The sequence below is a fragment of the Gorilla gorilla genome, chromosome 4, assembly GCF_029281585.2.
Source record: "Gorilla gorilla gorilla isolate KB3781 chromosome 4, NHGRI_mGorGor1-v2.1_pri, whole genome shotgun sequence".
NCBI lineage: Eukaryota > Metazoa > Chordata > Mammalia > Primates > Hominidae > Gorilla > Gorilla gorilla.
In genome coordinates this window covers 124,277,702-124,298,998 of record NC_073228.2, presented here as the reverse complement: position 1 = coordinate 124,298,998, position 21,297 = coordinate 124,277,702, and the positions used below count along the sequence as shown (strand labels likewise).

Below are 21,297 nucleotides of genomic sequence, written 5' to 3'. Positions count from 1 at the left end.
CTTTAACATTACAACATTTTCTAACCACACCTCTTTATATTATTAGTAAATGTAACTTACAAACTATTTCCTGTGAAAAATTGTCTTCTTATTGTTAGAGTTTATGCCAGCCACCAATTATTCCAAATATGTGGAATAGAGCAGAAATACTTGGTATCTTTCCCAAAAATGTCTGAAAGACTAAGAAACAGTATTATACAGTCAAATGAACAGTATAAATGTACAATGGAGAAAAGTGTAAAATCATTGAGGTTATTTAAGGATGTGGAAATGTAATCACATAGCTTCTTTCATGTGACAAATGTAGCAATTATCCAGGCTACCTTCATTTAGAAATCACAAAATAATTTTTTTTTTGACAGCAGTTTCTCCAGTACTTTTTTATGTTTACACAATCCTGCCAAGGGATTTGCACAAACACAACATCCAACTCAATGACATTCAAATGACCATGGCATGAATAAAAGTGCTCCAGAGCCAGAAAGGAAAAGTAAAACAATAGTATTGGGTGCCATGATCTTGCAATTCTTGTCTTTCTTGAATCTTGTCTAATAGCAATGACCTTTCTTGTCTAGTAATTTTCTTTGTATTTGACCTTAGTGAAACTTTTTCTAAATAAAACTAATAATTAAATGACTAAATAGTTACTTCAGAAACTTGAGTGCTATTTTCCATTCTCAGCACACTTCTGATAACTTTTTAAAATGCAAATAAAAGTTAGCTCCAGGCAAGTGAAATAAAATTTTAATCTAACAAAATATACATTTTATGGATTTTACATGTGTTGAAATATTTAACAGATACGAAATTAGCTGAAATAAACAGTTCAACCCAACAAGGGAAAAATTTTAATAATACCTTGTTGAATCATGATTTTAGCAAATGTATTAATAAAGAATACAACCGGTAAACTCTAAGAGAGACTAATACATCATCCAAATTTAATGGGCAAAAAAAGAGAATTTTATATATAACTACTAATACTGAGGAAAAAGTAGAGAGGAAAGAAAAACATCCGGGTTAGACAAGAAGTTTCGGAGACTTGTTAAGCATGACCTGTGTCATTAATGATTCACTATCTTACCATGATGGCCTAAGAAAATAGTTTAATATATTCTGATGGCTTCCCTTTCTCTCGAAACAACCTCAACACAGGAGACCCACTAACTCTTAACTGCCATGTGACCTGGCCTCTGCCTTCTCAAATCTACTCTCTTAAAAACAATTTTAAACTGAGTCAATCAGAGAAATTACCCAAGGAATTTGAAAATGGACAATGTAACAAAAGAATTTGATGGAACAGTATTACTTTGATGAACAGTTCTTAGAAAGACCTGTTTATTACTGTTGTGAAGGTCTCCAGAAATTTCCTGATTCAATTTTTCTCCTGGCATCACTTTTTCAGTTATTTCTTTGATTTCTGTTTTCTACCCCAGCTATTTTTCAAATAAATCTTTGAAATAAATCAAATAAATTTTCCAGCGTTGGTTTCTGTTCCTTGTCAATAAAGTGGAATCTTGAATTACACAGTTATAGGTCCCAGAGAGTGAATATTAGGCACAGATCTTTAGGGACATGTGGAATATTTAGAATTAAATGTCTGGCCAAGGAAGATTGATATGTATTTAGTCCTTTTTAAATCGGAGGATGGCAAGTAACCTATGATACATGGGGACAAAACAAGTTAATCAGGTTGTCTCCTGTGATCCACTGACCATATAAGTTCACTGAGTTTGAAACTCTAGGGAAGTGAACAAATGATAGTGTAGAAAATTTTAAAGCAAATAGAAAGGGGCCAGAACAAGAGAAATACACAATATATTTTTTGACAGCATTAAATAACATAAAAGATTCAAATCTAGATCCCAAATTCTGGACTGATGATGTCATAAAATAAAATTTAAGCTTCTGTGGGTTGCTAAAAATAAGTCCACTCCATCTAGATAGAATCTTGTGCCATTACAGCTTGTATCATTGGTGTACTGAAAGGGCAATTGGCAGAATATTGAGTTGGACACTTTTATTATTATTATTATTATTATTATTTTTTTTTTTTTTTTGAGGCGAAGTCTCGCTCTGTGGCCCAGGCGGGAGTGCAGTGGCGCAATCTCGGCTCACTGCAAGCTCCGCCTCCCGGGTTCACGCCATTCTCCTGCCTCAGCCTCCCGAGTAGCTGGGACTACAGGCGCCCGCCATCACGCCCGGCTAATTTTTTTGTATTTTTAGTAGAGATGGGGTTTCACCGTGTTAGCCAGGATGGTCTCGATCTCCTGACCTCGTGATCCGCCCGCCTCGGCCTCCCAAAGTGCTGGGATTACAAGCGTGAGCCACCGCGCCCGGCCCACTTTTATTATTTACTTGACTTAGAAGAAGAGGTAGAGCAGCCAGTGGCTAACAGTGTAGTCAGATGGTCAGAGGTTGAGAAGATACCTCAATCTGGAGGTAAAGACAATCTGGAACCCTATGTGGCAACTGAAGTCACACATTTTTAAGCAATTCACCCATTCCTGAGACTCCTTCATGCTAACATGAATTAAGGTATGCTACATGTCACCTGGTGGCAGATTGATTCTACTAGGTCCCTTTCATCATGAAGTGAGCAGTCAACATTTTATTTTCTTTTAAGACATAGTTTGAATTTACCTCTGGCAGTCATTTGTGGGCTTACCAAATTCTCTACATTCCATCGTGTATTTCCACACAATAGTGCATGGGCATACCAATGCACTTAATGGGGAAATAAAGTAAGTTAATAGGTACCTGTGTTTGAGATTCACTGGTATTGTTATGCAATCCAGTATCTGGAAACATTGGAAGAGTAATAATGTCCTATTGAAGTCCTCTCAGTGGCTTCAGGTAGATGAAAACTGATGAGCTTGGAAGCTCTCTTGCAGGATGTTTTATGTGTTTTCTACTCTGGGCTCTGGTAGAGTAGAGGTTTAATTATTCAGAAAAGAAGTAGTTTTTCCCCAAGAGTATTTTATATTGTAAATGAACTGCTCAATACCCATTCCAAACCACTTCTCATGTGGAGGAGATAGAATAATAAAAACTACATCTTTTTTTCAGATTCTCTTGCAGCTTTAGCTCACTATGTGATCACTGTTCAGCCAATCAGGTGTGAACACGGAAGATTTTTTAACACAGAATTAGATTTTGTAAGAATGGGATCTATATTTTTCTGGTTGTGTTGTCACAAAGTCAAAATCCTCTTGGCACCAGCAGCTTTTGCTATGGCTTGCTGATACTGTAATAGCCTGACAATGGCAGAATTCGAAGCATCTTTGAACTGCCTTGTTCTTTGAGGTTCAAACAAGAGTTAATGCTTCAGCTCTGACGATAATTTGGAAAAGCTGTCCATACTCCTTAGAATATTCCTTTCTACTAAAACTAGCCAAAATGAATTCATTTATTTTCAACTAAGAACCAGAAATGATAATGATTGGAAACTGAAACTAAAACTTAAAAAACTGAATCTCATCTGGGGTCATTTGTGATTATTAATGTCACTATGAGAGGAGGCCGAAAATAAGGTCACATTCTCTGGAATAATACCTCTGGAATATCAAAGGAAAATAGATTTGCTAATAAATATTTTAGGAATGTTACTACTTTTATCAGGAAGAACTATAAAGTGCCTTCCATATCTAAAAAATACAAATATAAATCACTCTGCTTGGCAAAGCATCTAAAAATGCTGGCTAAAGAGCTGCATAAAGGCAAAGTAAGTGGGGAACAATATAATAATATAACAGACCAGTACTGTGTTTTTGCATGTGATGAGCTGCATATACAAGGGTTATATTTTTTCCCTTATATTTTTCTCCTTGAAGGACAGTGATTTTTTTCATATATTATATGCCACTACTTTGTGTGGTGTTTTTCAAATATAAGTGTGTGTGTGTGTGTGTGTGTGTGTGTGCATATGTGTTAAACATGCTAACTAGGCTGGTATTTGGAGAATTAAACTTCTGCAATATTAACTAGCTCAATAGAAATTAGACAAAGAGCAATAGCTGTTACTGATTATAGATTAATCTACACTTTTCTAAGAATAAGGAAGCAGGGCTTGAATGGGGAGAAGGATATGGAAGACATAGATATTTGAATTTCTATCTATCCATTTCTCAATTAGCTAAGAGGAAATTCTGATTGCAAGGAAGACTGTACTGACATTTACATCATCTTTAATAGATGAATGAACTCTACTTTAATTTCGAAAAATACTGTTCCGTTTGTCTTACCCACATAAACTCTCCTGATCCTTGAAAAATTTGCCTTTATAAAAAGAAATCAGAACAACTGACTTCCTGTACTAATACTATTTTTAAAAAAACTTTTAAGTTTTATATTAGTTTAGGTTTTAAACTTTTATACTTTTATAAAAAGTCGTATTATTAGTACAGGGGTACATGTGCAGGTTTGTTATATAGGTAAATTGCATGCCGTGGGTTTTTGATTTTTTCATCACCCAGGTAATAAGCATAGTACCCGACAGGTAATTTTTCAATCCTCACCTTCTACCCTCCATCCTCAAGTAGGCCCTGGAGTCCGTTGTTCCCTTCTTTGTGTCCATATATACTCGATATTTAGCTCCCACTCATAAGTGAGAACATGCAGTATTTAGTTTTGTTCCTGTGTTAGTTTGCTTAGGATAATAGTCTACAGCTCCATCCATATTGCTGATAGTACACTGTCTTATTCGATTTTATAGTTGTATAGTATTCCATGCTGTATATGTACCACATTTTCTTTATCCGGTCTACCATTGATGGGCATTTACATTGATTCCATGTCTGTGCCATAGTGAATAGTGCAATTATGAACATACACGTGCATGTGTCTTTATGGTAGACTGATTTATATTCCTTTGGGCATATATCCAGTAGTGAAATTACTGAGTGGAATGGTAATTCTATTTTAAATTCTTTTAGAAAGTGCCACACTGCTTTCTACGTGACTGAACTAATTTACATTTCCACCAACAGTGTATAAACATTCCCTTTTCCCCACAATCTTGCCAGCATCTGTTATATTTTGACTTCTTAATAATAGCCATTATGATTAATGTGAGATGGTATTTCATTGTGGTTTTGATGTGCAATTCTCTAATGATTAGTGATGTTGAGCATTTTTCATTTTTGTTTTCTTTTTTGTTTCTTTTTCCTTTTTTTTTTTTTTGTTTGAGACAGAGTCTTGCTCTGCTGCCCAGGCTGGAGTGCAGTGGCACAAGCTCGGCTCAGTGCAACCTCTGCCTCCTAGGTTCAAGTGATTCTTCTGCCTCAGCATCCCAAGTAGCTGGGATTACAGGCACCTGCCACCACACCCAGCTAATTTTTGTATTTTTAGTAGAGACGGGATTTCACCATGTTGGCCAGGCTGGTTTTATATGCTTGTTGGCCTCATGTATATCTTCTTTTGAAAAGTGTCTGTTCATGTTCTTTGCCCATCTCTTAATAGGGTTCTTTGTTTCTTGCTTGTAAATTTGTTTAAGTTCCTTATAGATTCTGGGTGTTAGACCTTCATTAGATGTATAGTTTATAATACTACATTTGAGTGATTCCTTTAGCAGTTGATGTTCTATTTTGTCCAGCTAGTTTCAATCGCCAGGGAAAATGAAATGCTCTGATGGGAATTTTTAATGACATCTTTATTGTCTTAGTTCTCTTTTTACTCACAATATTAAACAATTACATGAAAAATGAGAGGAAAATGAAAAAAAATAGAGGCTAGTGTTAAAGATTGGCAAAATAATTCTTTGTAAGAATTCTTTTATTATTCTTCTCTGTACTTGAAAAATACACTAATTATTCTCTAGTACCAGCTGGTTTCACTGATGAATTATATTCACTTTTAAAAAATAAATAATATTAATATTGTGTAAACTTTTATGCAAAGACATTGAAAATTATAGACCAAAAAGATCATGAAAATTGATACAAAAATCCTTACAAAATATTAGCAAATTGCACGCAGCAATATGTAAAATGTATAATATATTACAGCCAATTGGAATTTACCCCAGGAATGAAAGCTTGATTTAATATTTAAAAGTTAATCAATTGTATTGATTATTAACAGAATAAAGTAAAAAAATCAATACAATCAACTCATTTATAATAAATAAAATACATTCTCAGCATATTACCTACAGGGAGAACTTCCTCAATCTGATCAAATGTATCTATAACAAACCTACAGTTATCAACACAGTAACCTGCCAGTACAAGGAAGTAAGACAAATAAATAAAAGGAATTAAGATTGGAGGGGAAGAAATGAAGCCACCTTTATTCCTAGATAACATGATAGTATACATTGAAAAGCCCAATGAATCAACAAATCAGAAGTGAATTTAACAAGCTGTGGAATACAAGGTCGAGTCAAAAATTAATTGTATTTCTACATATAAGGAGAAAAATTGGAAAGTGAAATATAGAAGCCATTTAAAATAGAATAAAAATAATATACTTATGAATTAACACAAGATGTGCAAGAGCTCTACACTGAAATCTATACAATATTGCTGAGTGAATTAAATAAGACCTGATAAATGAAGAGATATATCATCTTCATAGCTTGGAAGATAATAATAAAGTATGATGTCAATCACTTCCAAAATAATACACAGATTAAATGCAGTCCTAATCAAAATTCCAATGGGCTTTTTTTTTTTTGGTAGAAATTGACAAATTGGTTCTAAAATTGGCTTGAAAAATACAAAGGGCCTTGAATAAAGAAAACACTTGATAGAAGAACAAATTTTCAGGAGATGTTCTAGGTTACTTTGGAATTCCAATAAAACTGCAGTAATAAAAACCATGGAAATAGTGTAAAGGTAAATGAATAGAGCAACGGAACCGAAGAAAAAGTCCTCGTATATCCCTACACATATACAAAGCTGCTAAGGCAATTGAATAAGGAAAGAAAAGCCACTTCAACTAATTGTGCTGGAAATACAGGTTAAAACATATCAACTATTTATGAAAACCCTTACTTCAAATTAAATCTGAATTCAGTACTAGTAATCTTACCTTAAATTAGAATAGGGGTTAGCAAAACCTTAGGAAACTCCCACTGGCCTACCTTTTTTTTTTTTTCCAAATATAAAGGTCAAGATATCAATCAAGCATTAGGCATGTGCTGGATTGCTGTCAGTTAGTCCTTAGTTATCTGATATCTGCATGAATAGTTTTTCATTTATTATAATTAATAAACAATAATCTAATAAGCATTATAGCTAAGTAACAAGTAAACTATCATGTGTCATGCCTTGAAAAATATGCAGTGATGAACAAAACCAAATGTTCTTTGTTCTCAAACATATCTCAAATGTGATAAATGTTTATCACATTTAAAGATGGCAGAAACACATTAGTCAAATAAACACATAAATATAGAAACAGTTTATTTTGTAACTGCAATACAATTTGTGCAGTTTTTAACATTCATTTTGGAATGAATCTCATCCATATTTATATGTCAGTCTATTTCCTTCCAATCAACTTATACTTTATGTTTAATCTATCCTTTAAGGAAAAACAATGGAACAAATAATCTGTCACGGATTACTTGAAATAATAGAGGACACAAACAAATGGAAAGATTGAAGATCACTCAATCATGTGCGCCCCAAGTACACTGGATCCATTCTCAACACAGTACCAGGACTTGTCCAAGAATTGCAGTCCTTGTGGCCTAGACTGGCTTTCAAGTTTATTTAGGATCCCAGAGCTCTCAAGTCCATGGTAGCAAGCATTAATGCAACTCAGGATCCAGCTGCTGTGATGGGCAAGTTTCCTCTGGCTAGGGCTGATCTAAACGCTCCCTCCATTGGCATCAGCAGAGTTCTGCCTGGTGTTTTCCACTGTGACAGGGCAGCACTGGGTTCCAATGCAAAAATCTCCCAATCACTGCACTCTTCCTCCCTCAAATGCATACATTTTTCTCTCCACACCATGCAGCTGCTGCCACCGGATGGGAGACGGGTGGCGTCTGCAATTCAAGATAGCCTTTCCTACCTTCTTCAGTGCCTCTTTCTGTCATATGAAGTTATGACCTTCATATGTTTCTGTGATATGAAGTTAAAACAAGGTACTGTGAGAGCTCACTCAATTTTTGGTTCTCATGAAGGTATCGTTTTGTGTGTGGATATTTCAATTTGGTATTACTGCAGGGGGGACAATCACTGAAGGCATTTATTTAGTTGTCTTGCTCCAAGTCCTCTGATTTCTATCTATTTCTAAAATAGCTATTTGCATTAGTCCATTCTTACGCTGCTCTAAAGAACTGCCCGAGACTGGGTAATTTATAAAGGAAAGAGGTTTAATTGACTCACAGTTCTGCATGGCTGGAGAGACCTTAGGAAACTTACAATCACGGTAGAAGGGGAAGAAAACACATCCTTGATTACATGGCAGCAGGAGAGATAAGTGCAGAGTGAAGTGGGGAAAAGTCCCTTATAAAACCATCAGATCTTGTGAGAACTCACTCACTACCATAAGAACAGCATGGGGGAGCCACTCAATGATCTAACCACCTCCCACGAGGTCTCTCCCTGAACACATGGGGATTACAATTTAGATTACAATTCAAGATGAGATTTTGGATGAGGACACAGCCAAACCATATCACTATCCTAGCGTTACAATGGTCAGTATTTGCCTGGTGTGTTCTTTTCTCTTTATTTTTCATTCTTTCTGTATGCTTATTGTTAATTACATTTCCTTTAAACAGTACATATCTGAATTTTACACAGTCTCAATAATTGGCTTACATATTAGGCTATATATAATTATACATTATATATAATTTCAGTTAACTTCAAATTAGGTAATATTGCTGTTTTATATTTTCCCAGTTGTTTACCAATTTCTTTTTTTATTTTTTCATCTAGCACCCTTAGATCTTCTTTATTGAATATTTTTTCTTATTTGTAAATACATCCTTCAGTGCTTTCTGTTATAGGATTTGCTGTTGGTATGTGATCTCAATTTCTATTTGTGTGAAAATTGTAAACTGTAGCACTTACCTACAGGAAGCATGTTTCCTTTAGCTTTTTTCATAGACAGCATTGTCATTAGGCCATTTCGCTAAGCACCTTAAATACTGTTTGAAGTGTCTGTGCATGGTAGAGATGATAGGCAAGTCCCACCAGCTTAGCTTGCAAATGGCTTTATGCAATATGGCTGTGCTTTCTGGAAGTGGATTATTATTGTATTACCACCCCACCTGGACTTGGCCCTAAAAAGCAGCAGAGTAAATTTCCTTATAGGCAAAATATAAATTTTTTCTTGGAAATTACATATATATATATATACATATATATATATATATACATATATATACATATATATATATATACATATATATATATACGTATATATATATACATATATATATATATACACACACACACACATACACACACACTAAAGTTCAGCTTATACTTAAGTGTTAGAGAATCACCTAAAAATGGATTGTTATGATAATCATGGACTTGGAAGGGATAAGAATGGAGATTTGGCAAAAATTTGGAAAGTTTTGCTTTTGGAATGAGTTCAGTTTGATAGAAACTTTGTCCTACAAAAAAGCTTATGCAGCTGCTAAGGATATGCTCAGTAATGAAGTTAACAAAATAAAGTGTTGTATGGCTATCAATCAGTATTTTTTTTCAACAGCCCCAGAATTTGTATAATGAGTTCATTAACAAATGGCTACAGTAGAAGGAATAGAGGTAATACGTAGACACAGAAGCACAAGCTAGCCATCATTGAAGCTGACTTTTCTCCACCAATTTTTACCTGATTTAAAAGCAGTAATTCTGGCCCCAAGCCCTCCACATGGCTATACAATTAAGAAACAAACCACCTCATACCAGATTTCCTTCTAATAGGAAGCCCATTAGAAGGAAATTTGTTCTTACTGTAATAAACACATATTTGGTATATAGTTATAATTTTCTTGCCTACTGCACTTCTAAGAAGAGTAATAACTGTACTCATATCTTATAAAATATTTAATACCATGATATTTATTTATTTATAATATTTATTCTGATTAAGAAACTCATCTTGCAAAAGTAGTAAGGCAATGGAGCTTATGTTCACAGATTTCGCTGTCTTCATTATGTACCTCATCACTTAGAAACCATCTGAATCAGAAACCACCAGAGGAAAAGAATATTGAAGACAGTTACAGCATCTGCTAGAAGATACACCTTGAGATGCTTTGGAACAGTTCTTCAGGAGGTAGTATACATTCTGAATCAGCAATTAATATAGAGTGCTATTTTCTTCTTTCCCCAAACCAAAATATGTGGTCCCAGAAACGTTGTAAAGCATCAAAATGAGTGTGGCTCCTCTAACTATCATGCCAAAATGCTACCCACATGTTGAATGTCCTGTAATTAATTTCATTTATCTCAAATTAGTGTATCAGTCTGTTTACATGCTGCTGATAAAGACACACCCAAAACTGGGCAATTTACAAAGTAAAGAGGTTTATTGGACTTACAGTTCCACATGGCTGGGGAGGCCTAACAATGGTCGTGGAAGATGAAAGGCACTTCTCACATGGTGGCAGACAAGAGAAAAGAGAGCTTGTGAAGGGAAACTCCCCCTTATAGAACCATCAGATCTCATGAGATTCATTCACTATCATGATAACAGCAGGGGAAAGACCTATCCCCATGATTCAATTACCTCCCACCGGATACGTCCCACAACATGTGGGAATTCAAGATGAGATTTGGATGGGGACACAGCCAAACCACATCATTCCACCCCTGGCCCCTCCCAAATCTCATGTCCTCACATTTCAAAACCAATCATGCTTTCTCAACAGTCCCCCAAAGTCTTAATTCATTTCACCATTAACTCAAAAGTTCACAGTCCAATGTCTCGTCTGAGACAAGGCAAGTCCCTTCTGCCTATGAGCCTATAAAATCAAAAGCAAGTTAGTTACTTCCTAGATACAATGAGGGTACAGGTAAGTAAAACCATTCCAAATGGGAGAAATTGGTCAAAACAAAGGGGCTACAAGCCCTATGAAAGTCCAAAATCTAGCAGAGCAGTCAAATCTTAAATCTCCAAAATGATCCCCTTGACTCTGTGTCTCACATCTGGGTCACACTTATGCAAGACATGGGCTCCCATGGTCTAGGGCAGCTCCCTGTGGCTTTGCAGGGTACAGCCTCCTTCCCGGCTGCTTGCATGGGTTGGTGTTGACTGTCTGTGGCTTTTCCAGGCATACAGTGCAAGCTGTCAGTGGATCTACCATTCTGGGGTCTGGAGGATGACAGCCCTCCTGTCACAGCTCCACTAGGTGATGCTCCTGTAGGGATGATGTGAGGGGGCTCCAACCCCACATTTCCCATCTGCATTGTCCTAGCACAGGTTCTTCATGAGAGCCCCACCCCTGAAGTATGTGTCTGCCTGGACATTCAGGTATTTGCATACATCCTTTGAAATCTAGGCAGAGGTTTCCAAACCTCAATTATTGACTTCTGTGCATTTGTAGGCTCAACACCATGTAGAAGCTGCCAATGCTTAGGACTTGCACCCTCTGAAGCCACGACCTGAGCTTCATGTTGGCCTTTTCCAGCCACAGCTGGAGTGGCTAGGAGGCAGGGCACCAAGTCCCTAAGCTGCACACAGCACAGGGACCCAGGGCCTGGCCCACAAAACCATTTTTTCCTCCTGGGCATCTGGGCTTGTGATGGGAGGAGCTGCTGTGAAGACCTCTGACATGTCCCAGAGACATTTTCCCCGTTGTCTTGGGGATTAACACTCGGCTCCTTGTTACTTATGCAAATTTTTGCAGCCAGCTTGAATTTCTCCTTAGAAGATGGAATTTTCTTTTCTATCACATTGTCAGGATGCAAATTTTCTGAACTTTTATGTTTAGTTTACCTTTTAAAACTGAATGCCTTTAACAGCACATAAGTTACCTCTTTACTGCTTTGCTGCTTAGAAATTTCTTCCTGCAGATACCCTAAATCATCTCTCTCAAGTAGAAAGTTCCACAAATCTCTAGGGCAGGGGCAAAATGCCACCCATCTCTCTGATAAAACATAACTAGAGTCATCATTGCTCCAGTTCCCAACAAGTTCCTCACCTCCATCTGAGACTATCTCAGCCTGGATTTAATTGTCCATATCATTATCAGCATTTTGGTTAAAGCTATTCAACAAGTCTCTAAGAAGTTCCAAACTTTCCCGCATTTTCCTGTCATCTTCTGAACCCTCCAAACTGTTCCAACCTCTGCCTGTTACCCAGCTCCAAAGTGGCTTCTACATTTTCAAGTATTTTTTCAGTGGTGCCCCACTCTACTGGTACTCATTTACTGTATTAGTCCATTTTCATGCTGCTAATAAAGACATACCCAAGGCTGGGCAATTTACAAAGAAAAGAGGTTTATTGGACTTACAGTTTCACATGGCTGGGGAGGCCTCACAATCATGGCAGAATGTGAAAGGCACCTCTCATATGGCAGCAGATAAGATAAAAGAGAGCTTGTGTACAGAAACTGCCCCTTATAGAACTATCAGATCTCATGAGGCTTAGTCACTATCACAAGAATAGCACAGGAAAGACCTACCCCCATGATTCAATTACCTCCCACTGAGTTCCTCTCACAACATGTGGGAACTCAAGATGAGATTTGGGTGGCTACACAGCCAAACCATATCAATTAGCAATAGTGGGTTCTTTTTTATGTAAATAAGAATAGAATGTTGATAAAAATTTGGAAAGGTTTTTCTTGAAATGAGTACAGTCTGGGAGAAACTTTGTCCTATCTGAGTGTTCATCCAGCTGCTGAGGATATGGTCAGTAATGAACAAAATAAACCACTTTACTGATATCAATTAGCCTTTCTTACACAACCATCTCAGATTTTGCTTGAGTTCATTAACGAAGTAGCTATGGCAGGAGGAATGAAGTTAATGCATAGATGCAAAAACATGAGCTGGCCTGACAGATACAGGGGTTAATGATACCTATCCAAGATATACTGATTAAATGTTTCTGAAGCCAAAAATGGGATTATATGAAACCTAAATAAGATAATGTATGCAAACTTTTATAGTCAGTGTGATTCACTGGCCCAATTAAAAAAAAACCCACACATTTATTATTAGAAACTGTGAGTACAAATCTGGACAGTAGTTATATGACTCATCAAGATTTTCCAGAGCCTTAGTTTTCGCATATTGCTTTAGTTTCCTTTCAGAGTTGGGGGGATGTAAATGCAGATCTTGCTTGTGAAAGAGCTGAATTGTGAATTTCAATTATTTGCAAGGACTATGACTTGCAAATAAAGTATATCCATATTTGGATATACTCAGCATCTACCATGATATCTGATACATAGTGTTAATAAATAAATATTAATAAATAAAACTGGTCAAATTGCAAAGTTTTTGTACCATGAACATGTTAATTATTCATATTAATAAATTTAGCCTTTCAAAATACCTTAATAATATTCATTAATTTATTTATAAGGATCTGGATGTAGAAAAAAAAATTTCTGTGTGTGTATAGTAACAAAATACCAATAGTTTTACTGAGGTAAAACATGATAAACTTAGAATCTGCTATGATTTGAATGTCCCCTCCAAAACTCATGTTGAAATTTAATTGCCAGTATGATGATATTTGGAGGTGGGGTCTTTAAAAAGTGATTAAGTCATGAGGGCTTCACCCTCATAAATAGACTAATGTTGTTATTACAAGAGTGGGTTGGTTATCATATGGCAGGGTAGTTATAAAAGTGAGGCCAGCCCCTGATGTTCTGCTCTCTTGCATATGCTTGCTCTCCCTTCTGCTCTTTTGCCATGGGATATTGCAGCATGAAAGCTCTCACCAGATATAAGCACCATGCTTTTGGAATTCTCAGCCCCCAAAATGGTAAGAAATACGCTTATTTTCTTTACAAATTATCCAGTCTATAGAATTCTTTTATAGCAACACAAGACAGACTAAGAGAGAAGCTATATGTCCAGGGTATGGGTGGCACTGTAGTAACAGTGTATCCTGGCACCGTAATAACACAAAGAAATTCTGAATAAGCAATTGGGCAGGAAAAAAATAGGTTTAGACTGTGGAAGGAAAGTTGACAGAGAGGTGAAAAACATGTGACAGGTGAAGAAGAAATTTATGGGAGGACTGAAGTGCCAAATGAGATATTTACTAAAATATTTTCCACATGGAATTTGTTATAAACGTTTTTTATCTCCTCTCCTAAATATGACTCCTCTCCCCACTTTTTATTTTTACTTAAATCTACACACAGCCCACTAATGATGTGGTAGTGGACTTGAAGTCAGAAGGCTTCTCAATCTTTTTCAGAGATCATGAAATAAATACAAAAATTTTTAAAAAGTAAAGTCAGAGGGTTAAGATGAAAAGTCAAGTCCTGCTTCAAGGTTGGGAAATAAAAATTACAGACTGTTTAAGGAAGGATACAAACTGGTTACACATTCAAAGTGTTGTTTGCTAGTGGCCTCCATAGAACCTGCATTAGAAATGGTTGGCGATATCTAATTAATATAGCAATTAGAGTAGTTTACATTTTCTTTCATTAAGCATACAACAAACTAACATACTTAGTATATTTATTTTTAAATATCTTCAATATTTATCATTATTTTGAGTATTAATTTGTTCATTCAATCTTTCTTAAACATCTTTGAGAAATAATTCATATACCATGCAACTCACCAATTTAAAGTGTAAGCTTTAATGTTTTAAAATATTTTATAGGGTTGTGAAACCATTACCACAATCTAAATTTAGAAAATTTTCTTCCCACCTAAAATCAGCTCCATATCTATTGCCTCCCCACAGCATCCCTATCCCTCACAAATCTCTAATCGGATTTCCTCCACAGATTTGCCTATTCTGAACATTTAATAGTCAGTAATACTGTATGTGGCATTTGTCACTGGCTTCTCTAACTTAGTATAGTGTTTTCAAGAATCATCCAGGTGTAGCATGTATTAGTATTTCATTTATTTAACAAATAATATTCCAGTGTACCAATATACTACTTAGTACTTATCTATTCTTTAGTTGATATTTGCATTTTTTCCACTTTTTGCTATTTTGAATAATACTGCCATGAATATTCATGTAGATTATTTGTATGGACATATGTTTTCACTTTTGGGCAGAATAATTGAGTCATATGATTATTCTATATTTAAATTTTTGAGAATTGCTGATCTCCAAAGTGGCTGCACTTTGGTGATTTTACATCATCACCAGCAAGGTCTGCAGATTCTAAGTCTCCACATCCTTGCCAACACTTGTTATTGTATGTCTTTTTTATTACATCCATAATTGATCATTGTGGGAGTAAAATGGTATCCCATTGTGATTTTAATTTGCATATCACTAATGAGTAATGATGAGTATCTTTTCATATGCTTATTGAGCATTTGCATATCTTCTTTGGAAAATGTCTATTCAATCCTTTTTCTGCTTTTAATTGGGTTATTCACATTTTTATTATTGAGTTGTAAGAGTTCATTCTATAGTCTGGATACAAGTATTTAATCAGATACATGATTTGTAAATATTTTTCCCATTCTGCAGATTATCTTTCACTCCCTTGATGGTATTACTGAAACACATAATGAATATTAAAAAATTTTGTTATTCAATTTACCTATTTTTATTATGTTTTTGTTGTCTTTTCTAAGAAAACATTGCCTAATCAATAGTTAAGGAGGTTTACTCTCGTATTTTCTTCTAAGTAGTTCATAGATTTTAATTCTTACATTTAAGTCTACAATCCAGTTTGACTTAATTTTGTGTATGATTGAGGTGAGAATTCAACTTCATTCTTTTGCATGTGGATATTCAGTTGACTCAGCAACATTTGTTGAAAAGATATTCTTTCCCATGTAATTGTCTTGACATCCTTGTTGAAAATCAACTGACCATAAGTGTAAAGATTTATTTCTGGGCTCTCAATTCTTTTCCATTGATATATAAACTTTCCTAATGCCAGTACTATATTTTTTGATTACTGTAGCTTTGTAGTAAATTTTGAAATAAGGATGTGTTCATTCTCAAACTTTTTTTTAAATTTTGTTTTGGTTATTCTGGATCCCTTGCATTTCTATATAAATTTTTTGGCCAGATTGTCAGTTTCTACAAAAAATACCAACCTGGCATTTAACATTCAGATAGGGAATGCATCAACTCTTTAGACGAATTTGGCATTATTGCCATCTTTACAATATTATGTTTTCTAATCCATGAGAACATTATGTTCTGATCCAGGAAATCATGGTATGTCTTTCCACTTATTTATATTTTCACTAATTTATTCCTTTGTAGCTTTCATTGTATAAGTATTGTAAGTATTGTACTTCTTTTATTAAATTCATTACTAAGCCTTTTGTTCCTGATGCTATTTCAGATAAAAATTTTTTCCTTAATTTTATTTTTGGAATACTCATTGTTATCATATAAAAATACTCATATTTTTGTACTGATCTTTTATCCTGAAATCTTGTTGAATTTATTTATTAGTTCTAATAACTTTTAATAGATTACTTAGGATTTATCTATATAAGTACATGTCATATACAAAAATAACTACTTTTATTATTTTTTCAATCTGGATGTTTTCTGTTGTTGTTGTTTTGTTTTGTTTTGTTTTGAGATGGAGTCTCACTCTGTCACCCAAGCTGGGTGCAGTGGTGTAATCTCAGCTCATTGCAACCTCTGCCTCCCTGGTTCAAGTGATTCTCCCACCTCAGCCTCCTGAGTAGCTGGGATTACAGTTGCGTAACACTATGCCTGGCTAATTTTTGAATTTTTAGTAGACATGGGCTTTCACCATATTAGCCAGGTTGGTTTTCAACTCCTGGCCTCAAGTGATCTGCCCACCTCAGCCTCCTAAAGTGCTGGGATTACAGGCGTGAGCCACTGTGCCCAACCTGTTATTTCTTTTTCTTACTTAACTGCCTTGGCTAGGACCAACTGTACAATTTTAAATAGAATTCAAAGAGTGGATATTCTTAACTTGTTCTTGATTTTAAGTAAAAAACATTCAGTCGTTCACCATTATGTGGCTCTGTTTTATTTTTTCCTGTATGTCTCTTATCAGATCAAGAAAATTACCTTCTATTACTAGCTTGTGAACATTTTTTTCTTTTTTTTGAGACAGAGTCTTGCTCTGTCACCCAGATTGGAGAGCAGTGGCGTGATCTCAGCTCACTGCAAGCTCTGCCTCATGGGTTCAGGCCATTCTCCAGCCTCAGCCTCCTGAGTAGCTGGGACTACAGGTGCCCACCACCATGCCCACCTAATTTTGATTTTGTATTTTTAGTAGAGACGGGGTTTCACCATGTTAGCCAGGGTGGTCTTGATCTCCTGACCTCGTGATCCACCTGCCTTGGCCTCCCAAAGTGCTGGAATTACAGGCGTGAGCCACTGTGCCTGGCCACTTGGGAACGATTTTATCATGAAAATGTGTTGGATTTTGTCAAGTATTTTTTCTGAATCATTTGAGATAATCATGTTTTTTTTGTACTTATATTATTAATATGGTGGGCTTTTTTGTATTTGATTTTTAGATGTTAAGCCAACTTTGCCTTCCTGTGATAAATCCCACTTGGTCCTGGTATATAATTATTTTTATGTTTTGCTGGACTCAGTTTACTGCTTGCTTTTATTTTTAGTAATTTATTCAATTTATTAATAAATGACAGGTATTTTTCTACTCCCTAAAGATAAAATTGTGCTCAAAAATATGTATAATCCTTTCCTTCATAACAGTTTAGTTGGGAGACACATTTTATTCAAATAGTTACACAAATTATTACTATTTACTAAGTAAACCATATAAAGGGAAGGAATGTGGCTCCATGTGAGGCTATAAATAACAGAAGAGACCCAGGTGTGGTTTGTTATTGTATGAGTTCATTCTCATGCTGCTACTAAAGGCATATCTGAGACTAGGTAATTTATAAAGGAAAGAGGGTTAATTGACTCACAGGTCAGCATGGCTGTGGAGACCTCAGGAAACTTACAATTATGGCAGAAGGGGAAGCAAACACATCCTTTTTCATATGGCGGCAGCAAGAGGAAGTGCAGAGAAAAGGTGGGGGAAAGCCCCTCATAAAACTATCAGATCTTGTGAGAACTCACTCACTATCATGAGAACAGCATGGAGGTAACCTCCTCCGTGATTTAATTACCTCCCACAGGCTCCCTCCCATGACACATAGGGATTATGGTAACTACAATTCAAGATGAGATTTGGGTAGGAACACAGCCAAACCATATTATTCCATGCCTGCCCCCTTCCAAATCTCATGTCCTCACATTTCCAAGCACAATAATGCTTTCCCAACACTCCCCCAAAGTCTTAACACATTTCAGCATTAACTTAAAAGTCCAAGTCCAAAGCCTTATCTGAGACAAGGCAAGTACCTTACACCTAAAAGCCTGTAAGACCAAAAGCAAGTTAGTTACTTCCTAGACACAATGAAGGGTACAGACATTGGGTAAATACACTCATTCCAAATGGGAGAAATTAGCCAAAACATAGGGGCTACAGGCCCCGTGCAAGTCCAAAATCCAATAGGGCAGTCATTAAACCTTAAAGTTGCAAAGTGATCTCCTTTGACTCCATGTCTCAAATCCAGGTCATGCTGATGCAAGAGGTGGGCTCCTACAGCCTTGGGAAGCTCTGCCCCATGGTTTTGCAGTCCCCCTCCTGGCTGCTTTCACAGGCTGGTGCTGAGTGTCTGAGGCTTTCCCATATGTACAGTGCAGGCTGTCAGTGGATCTACCATTTTGGGGTCTGCAGGACAGAGGCCTTCCTCTCACAGCCCCACTAGGCAGTGTCCCAGTGAGGACTCTGTGTGCAGGCTCCAACCCCACATTTTCCTTCTACACTGCCGTACCAGAGGTTCTCCATGAGGTTTCTGCCCCTGCAGCAAAGTTCTGCCTGGACAACCAGGCATTTCCATACATCCTTTGAAATCTAGGCACAGGTTTGAAAATCTCAACTTTTGACTTTGGTGCACCTGCAGGCTCAACACCATGTGGAAGCTGCCAAGGCTTGTGGCTTGCACCCTTTGAAGCCATGGCCTAGCTGTACCTTGACTCATTTTAGCCATGGCTTGTGCTGATGAGACACGAGACACGAAGTCTTTAGGTTAGAAACCATTTTTTCCTCCTAGACCTCTGGGCCTGTGATGGGATCAACTCCCAAGAAGGTCCCTGATATGTTCTGGAGACATTTTCCTCATTGTCTTGGTGATTACCATTCAGCTCCTCATTGCTTATGCAAATTTCTGAAGCTGGCTTGAATTTCTTCCCAGAAAATGGGTTTTTCTTTTCTGTTTCATTGTCAGGCTGCAAATTTTCCAAACTTTTATGCTTTGCTTCCTCTTGAACCCTTTGCCACTTAGACATTTCTTCTGCCAGATACCCCACATCATCCATCTCAAGTTCAAAGTTCCACAGATCTCTAGGGCAAGGGCAAAATGACACCATTCTCTTTGCATAGTAAGAGTGACGTTTACTCCAGTTCCCAACAGCTTCCTCATCTCCAACTGAGAGCACTTCAGCATGGACTTCATTGTCCATATCCCTATCAGCATTTTGCTCAAAGCCATTCAACAAGTCTCTAGGAAGTTCCAAACTTTCCCACATCTTCTGGTCTTCTGAGATCTCTAAGTTTCTAGGAAGTTCCAAACTTTCCCACATTTTCCTGTCTTCTTTGGAGCACTCCAAACTGGTCCAACCTCTGCCTGTTACCTAGTTCCAAAGTTGCTTCCACATTTTCAGCTATCTTTATAGCAGGACCCAACTCTCTGTGGTACCAATTTACTGTATTAGTTTGTTCTCATGCTGCTAATAAAGACACCTGAGACTGGGTAATTTATAAAGAAAGAGATTTAATTGACTCACAGTTTAGCATAGCTGGGGAGGCCTCAGGAAACTTACAATCGTGGTGGAAGGGGAGGCAAAAATGTCCTTCTTCACATGCTGGCAGCAAGAGGAAGTGCATAGTGAAGAGGGGGGAAAAGCCCCTTAAAAACCATCACATCTTGTGAGAATTCGCTCACCATCACAAGAACAGCATGAAGGTAACAACTCCCGTGATTCAATTACCTTTCACTGGGTTCCTTCCACAACATGTGGGGATTATGTGAACTACAAGTTCAAGATGAGCTTTGCGTGGGGATACAGGCAAACTGTATCAGTTCTGTAACTTGAAAGCTATTTAATCACTATAAAATGGAGGAGAAGGAAAGCATTCTATAAAAAGAAGAGCATATTTGAAAAGCTGAGGAATAAATATTCCACCAAAACAGTTATTTTTAGTGAGATTTGGGTAAAGGATAGAGGTTTGGACATGGTTCACATTATGCAGATCCTTCTAGACAATGTTAATAATTTTCTACTTATTCCAAGAGCAATAAGAAGCCATTGAAAGTTTAAATAACTGAAATGATATTACCAGATATTCGAGTTTAAAAGGTAACTCAGACTACCTTGTGAAAACAGACTGAAGTGAGAAAGTAACGATTGTCAGGAAGATACTTCAGCAGGTCATAGTAATAGTTCGAGAGAGAGATTCTGGCATAGGTTGATAGCAGTGGCATTCCGGACAAAATGAACTGTAAAACGTAAATAAAACTATAGCTCTGGCTTTGTTTGCATTGCTACTAATTAAGAAGTGGTATAAACCAAATTCTTCAAATGTTGTTCTTTATGCCATTACAAAATTCATAATTTTTAGTAAGTACTTATTCCCAAATTATTCTGAGTTTAGACCTTTATGGCATATGGACATAATCATAAGTGATTAAAAAAAGGAACATTTTTAAGTTTGTGTAAATAATTGTATAGCATTAAGGCAATGAAACTATGCTTACACATGCATGTTTAAATGTGTGATAAGGTGAATGAAGAATGAAAAACCTTTTAAACTCCATTTGAAGGAAAAATACTCTCAAATTAATCTAATGTTTTCTAAAGCACAGATGTGCTATCAAGATCATTCTTATACTTCTGCTTTTATAATATCATATTTTTGTTTTTTAACATTCATAAATTAGTTAAGGTTTTAGTTGTTTCAGAAGTCCTTTTTTTTAACAAGTAATACTGGTGTAAAATTTAATAAGTCAAGAATTTATGTTGTCAGAAATTGTGGCTTCTAATATTTTCATTTTGCACATTTACAATTATGAAAACTCTAATTTGCACAAAAGAGCAAGGGAAGAATAATTTAAAAACACATTTGGTTGCACATATGTTTGG

The 21,297-nt window shown here is 36.3% G+C and overlaps 1 protein-coding gene across 1 annotated transcript in view; it reads right to left on the bottom strand.

Moving 5' to 3' along the window:
* PRR16 (proline rich 16) overlaps nucleotides 1-12,464 on the bottom strand; it is a 382,721-nt gene extending 370,257 nt beyond the window's left edge. Inside the window, exon 1 of the mRNA XM_063706721.1 lies at nucleotides 12,428-12,464. Coding sequence (XP_063562791.1) covers nucleotides 12,428-12,460 — 33 coding nt within the window. The 5' untranslated portion in view covers nucleotides 12,461-12,464. The remainder of the gene's footprint in view (nucleotides 1-12,427) is intronic.
* Nucleotides 12,465-21,297: the final 8,833 nt, after the last annotated feature.